At 41.2% G+C, this 19,905-nt stretch overlaps 1 protein-coding gene across 3 annotated transcripts in view; it reads left to right on the forward strand.

Annotated features, from left to right (window-relative positions):
• Positions 1 to 19,905, forward strand: part of PLCL2 (phospholipase C like 2) — a 194,057-nt gene that overhangs the window by 112,842 nt on the left and 61,310 nt on the right. For all 3 annotated transcript variants that reach the window (XM_063113655.1, XM_063113656.1, XM_063113654.1), the window contains exons 3-4: positions 5,949 to 8,435; positions 11,473 to 11,676. In XM_063113655.1, coding sequence (XP_062969725.1) covers positions 5,949 to 8,435; positions 11,473 to 11,676 — 2,691 coding nt within the window. The remainder of the gene's footprint in view (positions 1 to 5,948; positions 8,436 to 11,472; positions 11,677 to 19,905) is intronic.

A 19,905-nucleotide genomic window follows, 5' to 3' on the forward strand; every position in this document is an offset into this window, starting at 1 on the left:
ATATTTTATTTTAAATAATTTCTATTGATCTAGTTTCAAGTTCACTGATTTTTCTTCTTGGCTCTGTTTAGTCTGCTTATTAGCCTATTAAAGTAATTCATCATCTTTGATATTTCGTGGGGTTTTTTCAAATGGTATTTTCGTTAGGCCATTTTTTAAAAAAACTTACCATCTTTCTGTGGAAATGTGCCATCTGATCATGCACATTGTCCACTTTTTCCTCTAGATCCTTTAATGTATTACTCAGTTGTTTTAAGGTCACCATCTAATAGTTGCAACATCTGGGTCATCTCTGAGTCTGGTTCTGTTGATTGCTTTATCTTTTGACAATGGGTTGTTTTTTCTTAAATTTTTTTTTGTGTGTATATGTCCTGTGATTTTTATTGACTGCTAGACATCATGTTTAATAGAAACTGAAGTAAGTAATGTAGGTAAATAATATTTATGCTCAGAAATGGGCATGCCTCTTCTTCTTCCAAGTCATCAGTGTTGGAGAAGTTGAGTCAGTCTAGCTGGTAACTGGGCTTGGTTTGGGTTTTGAGTTGCTGTTGTTACCTTCAGTACAGCAGTGGCTTCAAATTCCTCCACTGGTGGGCCACTGTCACTGTGTGTTTAGGGTAGGGGCTAGCATCCTGGAGAGTTTACTCAGTGTTCCTGCTTTACCCTCAGCTTTTAGCTGAGAATTCCTATGTCAAAGAGGGATCTTTTCCCATGCTCTTGCCCCTCCTCTAGTGGAATTCAGTTCCTTTCATTGCCTTGTGACCACAGCTCTCTGATGGGTGCAAGAAAAGTTATGATTTTATAGATTGTCCGACTTTTTCTTGTTAGGATGGGAGTAACATTCTCTTTTGGCTTTCTGCATTCCAAGCCATGATCTGAATTGTACTTTCTTCCACTTTATTACTTTTAAGTCACCCATAGGTTCCCAAGCCATTAGCAGATCTGTGCCCTCATGGACTTCTTGCAAAACTCGGGTGGGGGTGAGTTTTTAGAAGATAGTGGAGGGCATCACATAAGAGGAGGACTCACGGAGGAGAGACATCACGAGCAGGCAGCTTTCTGTTATTTGCAATAAAGGGCCCCTCTGCATGAGTAAGAAGCAGCATTTGACCATGCCTAGCTTTTCTTCAAGTTATTTTATTCTTTTTCAATTCATCTTCTTTTATAAAATGACCTCCAGAGTGATCATTTTGCTCCAGATTCTTTTTATTCTTTTTGCTCATCTTGGAGAGCACATCAGTGTTTTAACACATGTGAAAAACCTTGCAAGGTAACCCTGATGTGCCTGGCATGACTTATTCTTTCAATTCAGAGTTATTATTGAGCTGAAGAAAGGTCAGGCCTTGCTGTGCTTCAAGTTCTTTCTTGGGTTTTTTGTTTTGTTTTGTTTTGTAAAAGACAGGAATTCCTTTGCACTTTTTTTTTTTTTTTTTTGTCTTTTTCGTGACCGGTAAGGGGATCGTAACCCTTGGCGTGGTGTCGCCCACACCGTGCTCAGCCAGTGAGTGTGCACCGGCCAGTCCTATACAGGATCCGAACCCGCGGCGGGAGCAGCGCTGCCCTCCCAGGGCTGCACTCTCCCGAGTGTGCCACGGGGCCGGCGACAGGAATTCCTTTAACCCAGTGTTTCTCAACTCTCTTAATTCTAGTCCCCCTTTGATAAACATAAAGATCTCAAACCTTTCTTTAATGTTATTTATAATTCAATTTAAATAACTTGACTCAAAATAAACCAGAGGGATAAAGAAGTGCTTTGTTTTCATACTGCACCCCCCTCCCCGTTCTGATCTGCCCCCCCCCCCCCCCCGACGTCCCCCACAGAATCACTGCTTAGACCTGTCCACCGTTTTGCCAGAGTATTGAATCTGGATACTGATGTATCATTTTCTCATGATGTTTACTGAAGAATAATCAAACAGAAAATGGAAACAAATCAGTTTTGAAGATACAGGAGAAATGCAGTGGGAAAGAGGAGGTGATTTTCTTCCAGCAGAGCATTAACTATCTGTGTGCCCTTATGCAGGGCTCCAGCTCCTCCGATCTGTTTCCTCATCTCCAGACCAACTGAATCAGTGCCAAGCACTTTGTTGCCAGCAGAAGAAATGAGGCCCACTTACTTGTTACCTTGTTTCAGGGTGAGAATCTATTGCCCATGCCCACTTCTGAAATTGCTACCACTTATATTTCCCAGACAGTAATTTTAGTGGCTTTCTATTTTTAGTGATAACCTTCTATTCAATAAAGTAGTCAGTTTTATTAGAAATAAGTATGTTTTTCCATAGTACTCAGTATGGCTGCTTCCACTTTTAATGCTAAATATGAGTTCTATAAACATTTTTATTCTTCCTGAATTTGCTGTGGTGCAGAAAAGTTTCCCTAGTCTCTTTCTAGTTTATTGCTTTGCCTAAAACCATTCTGGCACAAAATTGTTATTTTGTAAATATAAGTGTTGGTTAGTATATCAATGAATCTTTAAGCTTCTTTCCAGTTTTAAATTTTATGATTCTTTATCAAGAAATTCAAAATTTCAGGGTTGACATGGAAGTAGGTTCTTTTGGAAGCTGATTTTCTTCCACACTTTGGGGAGTGTGTTCCTTCTCTTGATGTATTAACATCAAGTGCTAATAAAAGTGCTAGTAAAGTGCTAATAGAGTGGCAGAAATGCACCAGTGGACCAAGTATACATCTTTATTCACCACTCAGAAGCTTTAGGTGATGAGTGGTTACTTACTGAGCCTGCTCTGAGAAATAATTTATACTATTTTAAAAAATATTTTGAGGCACTTCCATCTCAGCAGAAACTTGTGTTTTTTCCTCTGCTTTTAGGTAGTTGGTGTATGTACATGATATGCATTTAGTTTTCTTTTAGTTAAAAAAAAGAACTATCTGTATAGCAATATAGTTTGAGTACTTTTCATTGTTAGGTTTAAACTAGCTTACATTACAAGGCAACATAGAAAATAGGGTCCAGCTCTGCTACTGACCAGCTCTCAGCGTAGGCAAGTACTTAATCACTGCTGGCTGAAGAATGAAAGCCAGGTTCAGGTGAGTAGGAGCAGGGTAAAGATTCTGGGAGTTAGGCAGATTGGGGCCCAGTCTCCTGCCATTGAACCCCAATTCTCCTTTCCTCCCACACAAGTGCTCCATCCTCCTCTTCCTTTCCTCTTGGCCGTGGGGGCCAGTTTGCCTGCCTCTCTTACCATCACAGCCCCCTGTTCCTGCCTCTCTTGCCATCACAACCCCCTGCTGCTCCCAGCCGAGATTCTGGTCCAGCCAGTGGTGAGTGCAAGCGCACACCTGCTCCCCTCCCTGTTGGTCTCTAAGCAAGCACTGTCAGTGTTTTCTAATAGCTTTATCTGCTGGTGAGAAAGGGCAGACAGGTCCTTTCATTCAGGCCTTGGTGTGCTGTGGAGAGGACAGGATGTAAGTTCTAGGCAACAGCAGGTGGAAGGGGGAGAAGAGACAGGAAGTCTCTGGTAAGGGGTGTCCCTGCTGTCCTTATGTCAGCCTGTGCTTGGGTGGCCATCATATTCATGGGTCTGCAGTGATGACCAGAAGTCACCAGTTGAAGCCTGGGCTGATTTTGAAAAGCAAAGGAAGGTTTTAAAGCCACAGTATGGTATTTAAGCTGCTGCCTATCCCACAAATAATGGGTGTGTGAGCACGGGTGTGTTATTAACCTACTGTGCTATTCAGTCTTTGTCTTCTTAATAACAAGAAACCTATGAATTTGAATGTGTCATTTGTAACAAATTAGAAAGTGGTAGTAGAATATTAATTAGTATGTAAAAATGACTGCATAAAAGATTACAATGTTGAGAAAATACTATATATATATTTTTAATGGATCAATGGGTAAACACCTCCATTTGTCTTTGTGACTTCTTTTTACTAGTGGCACCTTTAAGATACAATTTATAAAGATTATAAAAAGTCCCTTACCGAGTTAGTATGTTGTCTTTATTAAAAGTAAATGTGCCTTTTTAAAAGTAAAGACATCCTTCATTCTGAAAAATAGAAAATTTATAAATTCATTTCATGCTCTTATGCATGGCTGATTACAAATTTAATTTCATGCCAGTTCGCTCAGATAGATAGAATACAATCTATGCTTTAGTGATCTGGAACGGCTATAATACAATGTTCCTTATAGATACAATTACCAGTTTTTACATCTTTTGCACTTTATTGTTCTGAACATACAGTTGTAAAGAAATACTCTGCCTTGTGGCTTTTATGTTTTATCTTGGCATTCAGATCACAAAAGCCTCTGTGGTTCATTTTGAAACTTTGAGGGAAATGATACTCATATTATTTAAAGTTTAATTACCTCTGCAAATTGCTTTTGGAAGTATAGGTAGTCAAAAAATAAAAGTGGCTTTATATTTCAGATACAGAGAATAGCATAATAGCATTTTAAAATGTAGAGCAGATTTGATTCAAAATAGATTCTATCCAGAACAGGAAAATTTGAATTTTCTTTGTATGTTTTGCATGCTCTTTTCTTTATTGCCGTGAAAGTTATATGATCCCAATCCCCACCCCCATTCCTTATTTTGAAACTGAAGATTTATCACAGATTTTATATACTTCCTGAAAGGCAATGTTATGTTTTAGGTTAAAATTGTGAAAGATATTTTGAGATCATTTAAGCAACTTTTTTTTTTTTTTCAAATAATAAAGACATCTGTACAGGGAAGGACTTAAAAGCACATGTAGATGTGGACGTCAGCCTCTTAAGGTGAGAACATGTTACATTATGCAGGAAGGTTGGTGAGTGCATTATTGGTGATGCAGACTTCTTTAGAAATAGGTGCTGCCTGAAGTTTTTCACTTGGGTAGAGTTATTAATCTACTAATATTGGAAGTACTTAGGCAACATTGTTCTAAGCATTAGCCTGGTGCAAATAGCAGGTTTTAATATATCCAACTCTAGAATTTTATTTATTTATTTATTTATTTATTTATTTAATTTATTTTTTAAAAGATGACCGGTAAGGGGATCGTAAACCTTGACTTGGTGTTGTCAGCACCATGCTCAGCCAGTGAGCCAACCGGCCATCCCTATATAGGATCCGAACCTGTGGCCTTGGTGTTATCAGCACCACACTCTCCCAAGTGAGCCACGGGCCGGCCCTTAACTCTAGAATTTAAAAGCACCTCCAGCTATAATCTAGGCCTCCCTCTCAGACTTAATACAACTGCAACAGTAAAACCACATCTAGGGCCATGATAATCTATTATGAGACTCTGAAGAGCCAGGAATTACTGCTGGATTCCAGTCTGCTCATGTAACACACGCTTTCATGGTTCATTCTTAGCTGTTTCTAGTTATTTGGTATATATAGATTCCAGACATCTTGGTGAGCCCACGTGGCCAAGAAATGTTTTCCAAACTTTAGTGTTCATCCCTATCATGTGGGTGCTGCCTAGAATTCAGCTTCTTGGGCATCACCCCAGAGATCTGGTTCCCTGGTGTAGGAGATGTGTATCCAGACAGGACCTGCTTCGTGGGTGTTTGACCCATGCAGTTGCACAGGCCCCACACTCAGGCGTGCCCTGCCTTGCCTTAATGCTCTTGTCACCTTCTTGAAATTCTTAATAATTTTTGAGCAAGGAGTCCTGCATTTTCATTTTTCCCTGGGCTCTGAAAATTATGCAGCCAGTTCTGTAATAATACAAGGTTTTATTGTATGTTACTGAAATTGTGTTACTTGGCAAACATGAACTGCAATTATTTAATAATGATTTCTTACCTGTTGGTATTAAGCTGTAGACTCCAATGCCACTTCTGAGCTTTAGAGATGAATGAGTATCATATACCACGGGGCACAGAGTAGAAAATCCTAACAGTATGATTTTTTTCAGGGAAATTAAAATTTTATTTCTAGTCTTGAACACAGAAACCATGTTTATGTTTTTCTAATACACTATTTTTGTTCTCCCAGGATGGTACAAAACAGAAGAGGGAACGGAAGAAGACAGTCTCCTTCAGCAGCATGCCGACAGAGAAGAAGATCAGCAGTGCAAGCGACTGTATCAACTCAATGGTTGAGGGTTCCGAACTCAAAAAGGTTCGCTCCAACTCGAGAATTTACCATAGGTATTTTCTCCTGGATGCTGACATGCAGAGCCTGAGGTGGGAGCCATCTAAGAAGGATTCTGAGAAAGCCAAGATTGATATTAAATCCATCAAGGAAGTGAGAACAGGAAAGAACACAGACATATTCCGCAGCAATGGCATTTCTGACCAGATATCTGAAGATTGTGCATTTTCAGTCATATATGGAGAGAACTATGAGTCACTTGATTTGGTCGCCAACTCTGCAGATGTTGCAAACATCTGGGTTACGGGACTGCGGTACCTAATTTCTTACGGAAAACATACACTTGATATGTTAGAAAGTAGCCAAGACAACATGAGGACTTCTTGGGTTTCACAAATGTTTAGTGAAATTGATGTAGATAACCTTGGGCATATAACTCTGTGTAATGCTGTGCAATGTATCAGAAACCTCAATGCTGGTCTAAAAACGAGCAAAATTGAGCTTAAGTTCAAAGAGTTGCACAAATCAAAGGACAAAGCTGGTACTGAAGTCACAAAGGAAGAATTTATTGAGGTTTTCCATGAGCTTTGTACTAGACCTGAAATTTATTTCCTTTTAGTTCAGTTTTCAAGCAATAAAGAATTCCTTGATACCAAGGACCTTATGATGTTTCTTGAGGCAGAACAGGGTGTGGCACATATAAATGAGGAAATAAGCCTTGAAATTATTCACAAATATGAGCCATCCAAAGAGGGTCAGGAAAAGGGCTGGCTGTCCATAGACGGGTTTACTAACTACCTTATGTCACCTGACTGTTATATATTTGATCCAGAACATAAGAAGGTCTGTCAGGATATGAAGCAGCCTCTGTCTCATTACTTTATAAACTCATCTCATAATACCTACTTAATAGAGGATCAGTTCCGAGGTCCCTCTGATATCACAGGATATATCCGAGCTCTTAAAATGGGTTGCCGGAGTGTTGAATTAGATGTATGGGATGGGCCAGATAATGAACCTGTAATTTACACAGGCCACACCATGACCTCTCAGATAGTCTTCCGCAGTGTCATTGATATCATTAACAAGTATGCATTCTTTGCTTCAGAGTATCCTCTTATCTTGTGTCTAGAAAATCACTGTTCTATTAAACAACAGAAGGTAATGGTTCAGCACATGAAGAAAATTTTAGGAGACAAGCTGTACACAACGTCACCCAATGTTGAGGAATCTTACCTACCATCCCCAGATGTCCTGAAAGGGAAAATACTAATTAAAGCAAAGAAGCTGTCCTCAAATTGCTCTGGAATAGAAGGAGATGTCACTGATGAAGATGAAGGAGCAGAAATGTCTCAGAGGATGGGAAAAGATAATGTGGAGCAACCCAACAATGTGCCTGTAAAGAGATTTCAGCTTTGTAAAGAGCTATCTGAACTGGTCAGCATCTGTAAGTCAGTTCAGTTCAAAGAATTTCATGTGTCATTTCAGGTTCAGAAGTACTGGGAAGTCTGTTCATTTAATGAAGTACTTGCCAGCAAATATGCCAATGAAAACCCTGGGGACTTTGTGAATTACAACAAACGTTTTCTTGCTAGGGTTTTTCCTAGTCCAATGAGAATTGACTCTAGTAACATGAATCCTCAAGACTTTTGGAAATGTGGTTGTCAGATCGTAGCCATGAACTTTCAGACACCAGGACTGATGATGGACCTGAATATTGGCTGGTTTAGGCAGAATGGAAACTGTGGCTATGTCCTTCGGCCAGCCATCATGAGGGAGGAAGTCTCCTTCTTCAGCGCCAATACAAAAGACTCTGTCCCAGGCGTCTCACCTCAACTTCTTCACATTAAAATCATCAGTGGGCAGAACTTTCCCAAGCCCAAAGGATCAGGTGCCAAAGGTGACGTGGTGGATCCTTACGTCTACGTTGAAATCCATGGAATCCCTGCAGACTGTGCAGAACAAAGGACAAAAACAGTGCACCAGAATGGAGACGCTCCCATTTTTGACGAAAGCTTTGAATTTCAAATCAATCTGCCTGAACTGGCCATGGTGCGCTTTGTAGTGCTGGATGATGACTACATTGGGGATGAGTTTATTGGTCAGTATACAATTCCCTTTGAATGTTTACAGACAGGCTACCGCCATGTCCCCCTGCAGTCCTTGACCGGAGAGGTCCTCGCACATGCTTCTTTGTTTGTCCATGTGGCTATTACTAACCGAAGAGGAGGAGGGAAACCTCACAAAAGGGGCCTCTCTGTGAGAAAAGGGAAGAAATCCAGGGAATATGCATCTTTGCGAACACTGTGGATTAAAACTGTAGATGAAGTGTTCAAGAATGCCCAGCCCCCAATACGGGATGCCACAGATCTGAGAGAGAACATGCAGGTATGTGCTTGTGTGTAAGCATTTACTCCACGGTTTTCCTACTTAGTGCGTGTCCATAGTTTATGAATATATAGGGGTTTTTTTACAATAGTATATTTGATTTTAAATATTTTGTAAATTCCAATTGATTATTAGAATGTTTACCACTAGTTGCATTTTTTTTTATTGCTTAAATTTCCAAAACTGCAGTTGGTGTTGTCTGGCTACTGCTAAGCTACGGCTAAGGCCGATGTCACGAATCCTGCTCACAGCGCCAATTGTCTAGCTCTTTTAATTCTGTTCCTGTCTCCAATTGTAAAGCTAGGCGACCATGCTAGTTGTCGCGGCTCTTTTACCTGCCTGTAATCCTGCAACGACTGGGCTGATGGTTGAGCTAGGGCTGGGCCTGGAGCTCCCAGACCCCTCAAGCCCGTTCACAGACTGGTTCACAAACCCTTCACATGCCAGGCTAGGTCACCAGACCCCTCCACACCAGGCTGGGTCACCAGACCTCTTCAAACAGGTCTATAAGCTAGGCAGCCGGCCACACAGTCCTTGGAAGCTGCAGGTCTGGAAAAACATGGCTGTGCAGGGCAGGCGCCTGAGGCAGTAAAACACCAGCGAAAGTGGCACTGCTGTGCAGGCACACGTCCTGCACCCACACACATAATGTTTACGAAACCACCCCAATTTAGCCCTGAGGCGAGGGGAGCCTGACCAAATTGTTCCATTTTCCCAACAGGTGTTGGAAATATGGATTACATATTAGAATAACTAGTCTTGTTAATGCCTACACACCCTGATCCCAGTCCCCGTTAATGACTGTTTAATGGTTCCCCATTTTCTCCACTAGTGTACAAGGGAATCTCTGGTATTGACTAATCAAAATAAAAGGGATATAGGTCATGTGACCTATCAAAGTAAAAAGACATTTTCTAGTCCTCTCTTATGGAGCTGCAGTGCTGGAAGGGTAGTAGGCCCTTAAATGAGACCATGTGTTTGCATATTGAGCTGCTCTTGATTTTAGAGGCTAGCTAATTGTATAAATAAAAGACATGTTTTTATTTATATGTATTTATTAGAAGTCTAAGATAATAATCTCCTTTGAAATACATAATAGCTAAAAGCAATCAGTTAGGAATTATGTATTTAATTAAGGATTGTCCGCATGTCTATCCATATAGTAGGGCCCGTGAGTGATACAGAACTAGACAGCAAGGGCCTGCCTCACTGAGACATGGGCCCTAACCCGCCAGAGTGTGTGAGAAGTGTCCTGTGTGTGATAGGTGAGTATTTATTGATATGTGTGTGATAGTGACTATTATGAGAATGACACCAGCCAGTAAAATCTGACTCAGGAAGTTCAACGTATTTTTACTATCTCCTGATTCTGTGGATACCTCATGAATAAGAGAAAACCTTCCCTCAATAGGGAAGCTTATTTTCTTTCTCTTAAAGTAAAAGCATAACAGAAATGTGAAGGGCTTTTCCCTATTTCTGAGGGTGAAAATGGTTTGGTAGACCCTCAGCTCCAAGCCAGCCGCATTGTTCCCTGCCTGGTGGCTGCTGCTGTGCGCGTGACACAGAATTCCCTTGAGGATCTGCCAGAGCTCAAGCATCACTTTTCCAAGCCATGTTTCTGCACTGAACCAACAGAGCAGTCGGTGGCACTGTTTAAAGAGCATGTGCCATGTACAGGCAGTGTAGGCCTTGCAGATGCTGTGGTGAACAGAAAGATTGACTGCCTGTCCTCAAGGGGCTTGTACTTCAGCTGGGACAGGCAGTGGGAGGGGGAAACCACAGTGAGTGGGCGAATAAACAAATAGGACAACTGCTGAGACAGGTAAGTGCCATGAGGAAAATAAAACAGGGAATGTGATAGAGTGCTTGGGGGACCCCACTTTAGATATCACAATGATGATTTACTTCTATACATAGTCAATATCAAAGTGATTTTAAGCAGAATGATAAGAAGTTTGATGCCCATTTTAAAGCAATATTAATAAAAATAAATGTCTAAATTTTAAGTGTTGTTCATTCCCAAGAACCCAAGGTATTTGAGAGCAGAAGGCCCAGGCCTGCAGGGCCTAGGTCTCCCACCAGCTGGATGCTCAGCCTGGACCAGGGAATACATACCTGACTCATACTGAGATTAAAATTGTTCTGTTATTATAACATAGTGATTAAAAGCATGAACCTCAAGATCAACAGCTTTCAGGTAAAATCCTGACTCCTTCACGTGCTAGCTGTGTGACCTTAGACAAATAACAAAGAGATTATAGAGCTAAGGCTCAGTTTCCTCATCCATAACATGGCTTATTTTTAGGATTAAACGAGATAACGAGTAATAAATATGCCTGGTACAGCTTAGTGCTTGGTAAGTGCTCAATGAATGCCAGCTCATGGCATTTTACAGTGCTGAAGGGTTTTCTCTAATGGATATGTTAATGACATACCTCTGGTGATTAGAAAAAGAGCAAGTGAGCAGCACCGAGATCAGTGAAGACACTGATGGGGAAGGCCCTGGGTAACCAAGGTCCCCACTGGGCAGACTCACCAGTGAAGAGCAGCATCCTCAAAAATCCTTCAGATTTGAGGCATAAACAGGTGAGAGGGATTCAGGTTTCTACCTCACAAATATTCCTTTCATTTTTGGATGGCTGGTGCATTTGATACTTGATTGAAACCTGATTTGGTTTTTTTTCTTAATCTTTACCTTTTTTGAATGCAGAAGCCATTCTTTTTGTTCGCTCGTAATTGCACGTCAGAATTAGCACTACTGTGAACTTTATCTGAAAAAAGGCTTTGCCCTTTGGAGGAATTTGACTTATTTGCATTTTCACTTCTTTTGATAAATTGGTGTTACAAATGTCTATAACTGTGTTTACTTTGGAAAATAGCCATTTTTCCCTGGATAAAATAATTAGCCAAGTCTATCATAACATTGCTAATAACTGTTCACCAGGTGGTTCAGGTATAATCAGGTATATCAGGTATATCCATGAGAAATTAAACTCCTGATTAACTACAAAGTGCCTCCTTTCTTTCCATATAACAGAATGCGGTGGTGTCATTCAAGGAGCTGTGTGGCTTGTCGTCTGTGGCCAATCTCATGCAGTGCATGTTGGCAGTGTCTCCCCGCTTTCTGGGGCCTGATAACACACCCCTGGTAGTCCTGAATCTCAGCGAGCAGTATCCCACAATGGAGTTGCAGGGAATCGTGCCGGAGGTTCTGAAGAAGATCGTCACAACTTATGACATGGTGGGTTGTTCTTTTTCCTTTGTTGTAGCCTGGGTGAGAGAGGTATCTCAAGTCAGTACACCAGACATACTCAGGAACTCCTGCGGAAGTGTGCTTTTTTAGTTCATGCTTCATTTACCTGTGTCAGAAAAATAATTCCCCTGACCTGGCTGTATTTGAAAGAGTTTAGTGTTTTGTTGTTGTTTTAGAAAGCAGGATTCAGAGACATTTGCCTCAGTTGGAGTAAACATTAGTTAGTTTCTCAGGAACTATGTCTGAATTGATTTCTAAAGGATGCACTATTTTATGCACATATGTGGTAAAGAGTTTCTCATCTTCTCCTGCAACCAGCCATTGATTTACTCGTTTTTATTTTGTTTTCATTTTTCAAGCTGATAAAGGTGAGAGACTTAATTTTTTAAAAAGTAAATTTAAATACAGAAGGGGCAGGTGCTTCTATCACTTGATTGAACTGTGCGATGGTTTCCTTCCTCACAGCTGCTCTCAGTCACCTACGTTTGTAATCAGCTTAAGTTAATGAGGTATCTTTAGGACACCTAAAATATTAAGTTTTTGCAGATTTATCTTGTATTTTCTTAATCATATCGTGCTCATTTTTGTACTTTCTGATTTATCATAACTCTAAGGGAGTATTCAGTGCATGAACCACACCCCTTTCAAGTTCACGACATAGTCGAAGCTGGCAGAGCTTGCTCTGTGTACTGGTGGTGACTCTTCAGCCTGTCAGGGCTAAGGGTGGTTTTGAACGCTCCCCTCCCAGAGAGGCCAGGCTGTCATCCGTTACTACTCCAGGTACTTGGCGGTGTCAGTACCTCATCTCCCACCTCCTCCGCTCTAAAAGCACAAGCTAAGACCACAGAACAGTGGACGACTTCTGATATATTTGCCATGCTCACAGACAAAACAGGATTGGCATTACACACCTTAACGGGAATATTTTTGACTTCTGAAAATTGATCTGAAAGCTGTAATTTAGTGGGATTTATGCAATTCAAGGGAAGTGAAAAACACTTTAAGTCAGCATTTCCCATATTGTGTTCTGAGGAACTTGGTTTCTTAAGATGTTAGTAAATATCATATGAGAAAAGAGTTTTGTGGTGAAATAATTTAGGGAAATACAGGTTTGAACAAAACTAATCATATGTCTTTACTTCAGGATTTCTCAAGGCCTTTTGTTTGCTGGTGCAGTGACTTCCAAGAGGGTGATGGATGTGGTATTCCCTGTTTCAAATAGACTTGACCGATGGGGCACTACTTCCAAAAACAAAAGTTCTGAAGAATGCATTTTAGGAAGTGCTTCTTTAGTCTTTAGATGAATAAGTCTGGAAATACAAGCCAGAAGAATGCAGTGTTTTAAAGAGCTGATCAGTTCATTACCTTAAAAGAGTGATATTTGGAGGCCGAGCCCGTGGCGCACTCGGGAGAGTGCGGCGGCGCTGGGAGCGCGGCGATCCTCCCGCCGCGGGTTGGATCCTATATAGGAATGGCCGGTGCACTCACTGGCTCTGATCATTCCCTGCTGTTTCCAGCTTAGAGGTTGAAGTAATGTAAGAGATACAAGGGATTGGACACTGGGCCCTGCAGGCAGGCTACCAAGAGTGGCACCCACCCTGCAGAAAGAAGGAAGGCCAGGGTCAATTGTATCTGATAAACCTTGGGTGACACACTATACTGGATGCCAAAGGGGCTAACAAGACAAACATGAATGGCTCCTGTCCCAGGGGAGCCATCCAGGCCACTAGAAGGTAAAGAGAAGCTGGGGAACAAAATTGACACAGGAAGCTTATGCCGAGATTCCTTTGGGGGAAAATGGAAAGATAAGAAAAAAGGGGTAAAAATGGGAAAGTTTAAAAAGTTTTTCTGTGCTGTAGCCCAGACTGCATAGTTAGTTCCTGACTCTAAGTGTTATGGGAAGAAGCCAAAAGAAGTCACTGATATTTATAAATACTTTATAAGCTTAAGCCACAAGTAAAATCATAGACCTATTTCATTGACCAAAACCTAACATGATTTACCCCCTTAGATATTTTACTGATTTCTGTGGCAGTCATGCAGGGATGTTTCTTCATGGTAAGCTTTTCAACAGGGACTTCTGAGAGTGGGTTGTAGTCCCTTGTGCAGGTGATAACAGGACAGCTGGGGCTGAGTTCAGGGGCTGAGTGCTGAACAGGGCAGAAGTGTGATCCTTACTAGATTCTCAGGGCCTGTGTTAAAGATCCTTATGCACACCAACAGCCTTTAGAAGGCGCAATAATATTTGGCACAGGAATTGCTCAACGCTCCTTGGTTCCTGCCCCTTCCTCTTCCTGGTTTGGTAGATGATAATAACACTTGTTACATAACTCTTATTTGCATCTAACTTTATGGTTGCATTGTTGTAGAAGAGATAAGACAGAGTGTATTAGCTTGTTTAAAATTCTTAAATTGTGAAATTACTCTTTTAGAAGGTATAATTGAAATAGCTGTGCTACATGGTACCCCTAAGTTTATCGATTTGTTTTGTTTTTAATCCCATCTGATAAACTGTTATAAAATATTGAAAATTAAATTCAAATTATTGCTGCAGCAATATTATAACTCTTGTAATATTTCACAGTCCTTCTTTTAGTGACTTAATGGTTTCTCACCATGTGACAATTTGTTAAAGCTGGCCAGGGGAATAAATTAAATTTTGATGTGAAATATACTGAAGATCTAGGATGGCCTGTAAATTTAAATATACCTCTTTATTTTTGTGATGTTATGTTGAGCTTGACCCAAAAGTAACCTTAGTACTCAGATCTTATTTCATTTTGTTTACTTCTTATTTATAATCTGGGGACTCCAAATGAGAAGTAAGCATAGGATGAGAAGAGCCCCCAGAACTTCGTGGCATTGCCAGTCCCCACTGCTGACCGAGCCTGTCCTCCTGTGAGGACCGTACCACACTACCTCCTGAGAATGTACAGATATGTATTTATGCTATTAAGATTTTGGTGATAGTTCAGTTTCTAGACTCTTATTAATGAAATAGTATGTCAGAAAAGTGCCAGTTTCTTTGTGAAGAGGGAGAATCAGATCATGAAATGTGAGCAACACGTAAGCCAGTGTGTGGGCCAGAAAAGTGGACCCATGTGTAGGGCTGTTACCCATCCCAGTTTTCCTGGGACAGGCCCTGTTCATACACCTGTTGTCCCAGCATAATTATCAGTAGTTCTTCCTTTAACCCTTAAAAGTATCCCTGTTCAGATAATTAGTTTTATTGTCATCTACCTACTGACCCTAGATTGTCCTCATGGCTCCTGTGATTGCCACCAGCAAACAGACCTTCAGAACTGCCCGAATTGTGGTTTTACCTTATTTGTGGCACCCCTGTGGGTCATATTAGTGCTGTGTAAGCCCAGAACCTGGCTCAGGAAGGCCTGGGTCAAAGCCATTCAGGAGTGGGGGAAGAAGAGACTAGGCAGATTAAGGGGGTTTTAAAAATAGGGACTGGACTGGGATGGAAAGTGGGAACGACCAAGTGTTGTCAGCAGGGCTGGAGTCGGGACACATCAGTCTGGGATGGAAGGCATCTGCTGAAATTGTGCCCAGAGGCTTGAGGCAGGCAGACGACCCCTTTCCCTCTGATGGTGAGAGAGGACCCTACGGCCATATCCCCTCAGAACCCAGAGCGTGAAAGCTATACTTGGCAGCCCTACGTGGGGAAATTGCAGTGGGGCGATAAGGTATCAGAGGCTATCAGAGGCTTACTCGCCAGCTTGGCCTGGGCTTTTAAATGAAGCCTCTTTGTCCCCATGAGTCCAGGGTCCTACTTTATCCCATTCCTTAGGAACTCAACCAGGGAGGGCCCAGCTTATTCTCCTGGGTCATCCAGACTCCTCCAGTCAGCACCTGCCCTCTCCTAAAGCGACCCTTGGGTTTCTTTGTTCATACCTATCCAATTTTTTTTCAACAGATGGATGCTGGCTTCCATTACTATGCCACATCATTGTGCTCTTGCCCACCACCCCCATATTTATCATATTGCATTATACAAAATACATTATTATATCACACATTATGACCACACAGTCAGAGGGTTGTACTTTTTTACTTAAATAATTAATTTGCTTTAGTTAAGATGTTATGTTAGGTTCTTTTGAGGTGGGATATAGTAGAAATTAAATTGGCTTATTTCAACAAAGCAGATATAAAATAAGTAAAAGTTATTGCTTATGCAGTGGTGAATTCCACACATATTTATAAACTCTTACTATGTGCGAGGCACTGCTCACTCAGGTCATCAACAAACATCGTGCACTCTGTGCCAGTGACTGTCACAGGCACCACGAGGTACTACAAAGACAAATAAGACTTTTTTTTTTGTTTTACCTAGAGAAGCATACAGTTTAGTCAAAGAGATGAAGTATGTTCATAGATAGCTAGCAAGATGATAGATAGTGGATGGATGGATGGATAGATAGATGATAGATATTTAAATATATATAAATTATCTGGCTGTTCAAGGGAGAGAATTTCACGTTTAGGGATTAGGAAGACTTCAAGGAAACACTGGCCTTGGAGCTAGACCTTTAAGAATGAGTTGAATTTCAACTGGTAGAGGTTGGAGGGAGGATATTGGAAGCTGAGTTCACAGGGTGAAACATGCTCAGGAGTGGGAAGCACATATTCTGGAAGTTCAAGTTTGGACTTTAGTAGATAGTGGAGAGTCCTTGCACATTTTTGAGCAGTAGGGGGCTTTGCTCGGAATTAGCCATTGTGGACTGTGACAGGGTTGGAGTGAAGGAGAACTCGAGACCACCTGTTGAGTGCCTTTTATGCAGTTTCACATCAAATTAATGGCAGAACCAGGGTTAGAACCCAAGTAGTCTCTCTGTCCAGTTATTCCCCCCCCCAGTAATCCAGATCACGTGTTGATGTGTGTTGGGTGTGTAAATAAATGATCAATATACCAATAAGGCCTAGATACATTTAATAATAATAACCTATGGTTATTTATGTGGGGCTCTTGAAGTCATAGGTACCTTATTTTTTATGCTTGCTCCCCATGAAGGTGGAAAATAATTCATTTTGCATACCTTGACATATATTAAAAGGTAGGTTCAGTGACTTAAAACAAGGAAGACTGTAATCAATAGTTAAATCAAATTCCACTCAAAGAAATTTGATTATAAGTATCTAAACATATTTTTTTTTGTTATTGAAACATAATTGATTGTACACATTTGTGGGGTACACAGTTGACTATCGATATTTGTGTACAGTGTATGATGATCAAATCAGGACAGTTGGCATATTCGTCATTACAGAATGTACTCATTCTTTGTGTCCATTAACCAATTTCTTCCTAAACCCCCGCCCCCCTCTAATAACCAGTTCTGTTCTCTCTGAAAGAAAATAAAAATCTACATAGTTTAATTAAAATTCATATAAATGAACTTGAATACATCCACTATTTACAACAAATATCAAGGTTGAACTTGGTCTCTCATGTAATTGAACGCTGGTAAGAGTAAATAAAGATTATGTAGGACTTCTGGTCAAGATGGAGTAATAGACAGTCCCCAGTGTCACTCTCTCCCACAAATCAGCTAATTTACACCTATTAAAAAGCAACAATAGCCAAGCTGGGGCTGCTGGAGCTCAGGGGAAGAGGAGGAGAGACCTACGGAGTTCATGAAGGTGGGAGAAGCCACGATGAAAGAAAGAAAAGTCTGCCGTGACCATTTTGAATCCCTACTGCATCCAGGCTGGAGCTGCTGAGTGCACAGAGCAGGAGCTGGCAGAAGCCACAGCTGTGCCCTTTGGATGAAGTGGCTTGGAGGCAGCAGGGGAGAAGAGGGCCTTGGTGGCCCCCAGGACAGCAAGACCACTAATAGGGTTCCCATGGACCCACATAATAGCGAGGAGCCACAACAACTGAAAAAAAGGAGCCACTGAGAGGCTGGTGAGTCATCACAAGGGACTGGCACATGGCCCGTCCCATAGGAAGTGTGTGCAGCATGGGTGGTTGGGGAGATGGGCCCACCAGGGGAACACTGGGGCACAGCAAGGACAGCTGATCCACCCCCCAATCAGGACAGGACCACTCAAAGGAGACTGGTCAGGAGTATAGAATTGCATGGGGTGCATTTTGATGAAAAGACTCAGTCCCAGACCAGTGTTTCTATACAACCCCGGTGAACTGGATTTCATTAAACTGGGAAGTCCTATAAAGTCAACCATTAAAACCTGAGCTGCACAAAAAGCCTTCCCCAGGGAATCAGCAGCAAAGCAGCAATTTAATTCAACCACAGAGCTCAAGTGCTGGTCCCCACAGGAAGTTCCCCAACTTTAGAAGTAAGCAAAGGACAACAAATTAGTTCCAGTGCAGAGTTTAAGTGGTGGGAACAGCAAATAATCCAACACAGAACTGAAAGGAAAAACAAAGTACCCACAACCAGAGACAAAGTTTGATATTAATTAGTAAAGGTCTCGTTTCATCAAAGAACACCTATAACACCTACAAGGACTGGAAGTCCCCTGGGCTACCAAGCCAGGAAGGGGAGACAACCAGGCACACTACCAGGACCACGAGGCCCTCCCAGGGCCCTGAGGCTGGAGCTGGGGACTGGACCCCTCCCACAGCCAGGCACACTGCCATCACCACTACCAAGTAGGTAAGGAGCATGCCAAAGACATCACCTCCATGTGGGTGGCCCACCACAGCCACCACAATAACCACACCTGCTGTGAAAGCAACTAGATACCACAACCACCACGCAGATGGTCCTCCAGCCACTGGAGTGCACTGACACAAGGAGAGTCACCAGCAGAGACCAAAGAAAAGAAGAAGATGTGTCTCTCCGCAAAGCCCATTCCAGAGTGACAGAAGCAGCATCTGCTCTATGATAATATTGGGGGAACTGACCACACCTCTCGGCATTGGACAGATCATCTAGGCAACAAATCAACAGAGTAACCATTACTCTTTCAGAAGGAGAGAAGAAATCTAGGGTAATTAGAGGGGGGAGGGGGGAGGAGAGAGGGGGATGGGAAGAGATTGGACAAGGGGCATAAAGAATAAGTACAGTTTGTAACAATATATATGCTAGTAATATTGATTTGATCAACATATGTCAATTTTGTACCCCCAAAATATGTATAATCAATTATGATCCAATAAAAATTTTAAAAAATATATGATGTAACCTGAGTTTAAGAGGTCCTAGTGAATAACGGGGTACTCTTTATAATACACAGTACTCTCAAGGGTGGATCTGCACAGGCATTTCAACACATCTCCTCTCCCCCACCAATATGTGACCTAATTCACTGTCTTTTTAAATTGAAGTGATTTTTATCATCCTTTTCATGTTGATTAGAGTGATGATTCAGCTCTCTAGCTATCTTTGTTTATTAGATTCAGATTTATCTTGGTGTTAGATTTCAATTTTTCAAATTTTGTGAAATCTATACTAGCATATAGAGACCAAGGAATCAACATTTTTCCTCCATGAAGAGAAAATATTGGAAATTGAAATACATTGTGAAGTATTCCATAAAAAGAAAGTTCTTTTAAAAAGTTCTTTTATTGATTTTGCTACAAGTTTTCTTACTATGCTTATATCAGTTAAATTGAAGATGAAGTTGCAGGGACTGAAAAGGAGAGAAGAGGAAAAAGTAAAGAAAATGGTGTCCAGCTCTCTGTTCAGGCAGCGCGGTCACTCACGTACGGAGCAGCAGGCTCTTGGGCAGCCCCCACCTGCTCAGAGATTATACAGGAATTAATTCTTATCATTGCAGTTTCTTTGTCTCTACGTTCTATTTGAAATTAATTCGTTTCTATCTTTTCCTTGCAACTCCACAAAAAAATCTTGAGTTTTATTGCTTTCAGATTTAATTAAGAAAGCATACTCTGAGGAATCCATTTATCCATTTGAGAATAGTATTTTTTAAAAGGAGGAAGAAGATGCTTTGTCTAGGAAGATATTATTTGCTTTCTGTGAATGTTTTTACTCAAGTGGATGAGTAGTCTCTTCGAACACAACTTTAAATATTTGTTAAATACAACAAGGTTATTTAAATAAAATATTTTCTGAAAAGAAGGCTTTTTTCTTACACAGAAATGTTGGCAATTGGCATGCAGCATCAGGAACATTCTGTTTTATGTTGTTGGTGTGGTTTCATGTACTTTTTCTTGCCATTGCTTAATGCAGTGGAGAGATAATCACACTTCATAGTTAATGGAATCAGCTGGTCTGGAGC

The sequence above is a fragment of the Cynocephalus volans genome, chromosome 11 (genome assembly GCF_027409185.1).
Source record: "Cynocephalus volans isolate mCynVol1 chromosome 11, mCynVol1.pri, whole genome shotgun sequence".
NCBI lineage: Eukaryota > Metazoa > Chordata > Mammalia > Dermoptera > Cynocephalidae > Cynocephalus > Cynocephalus volans.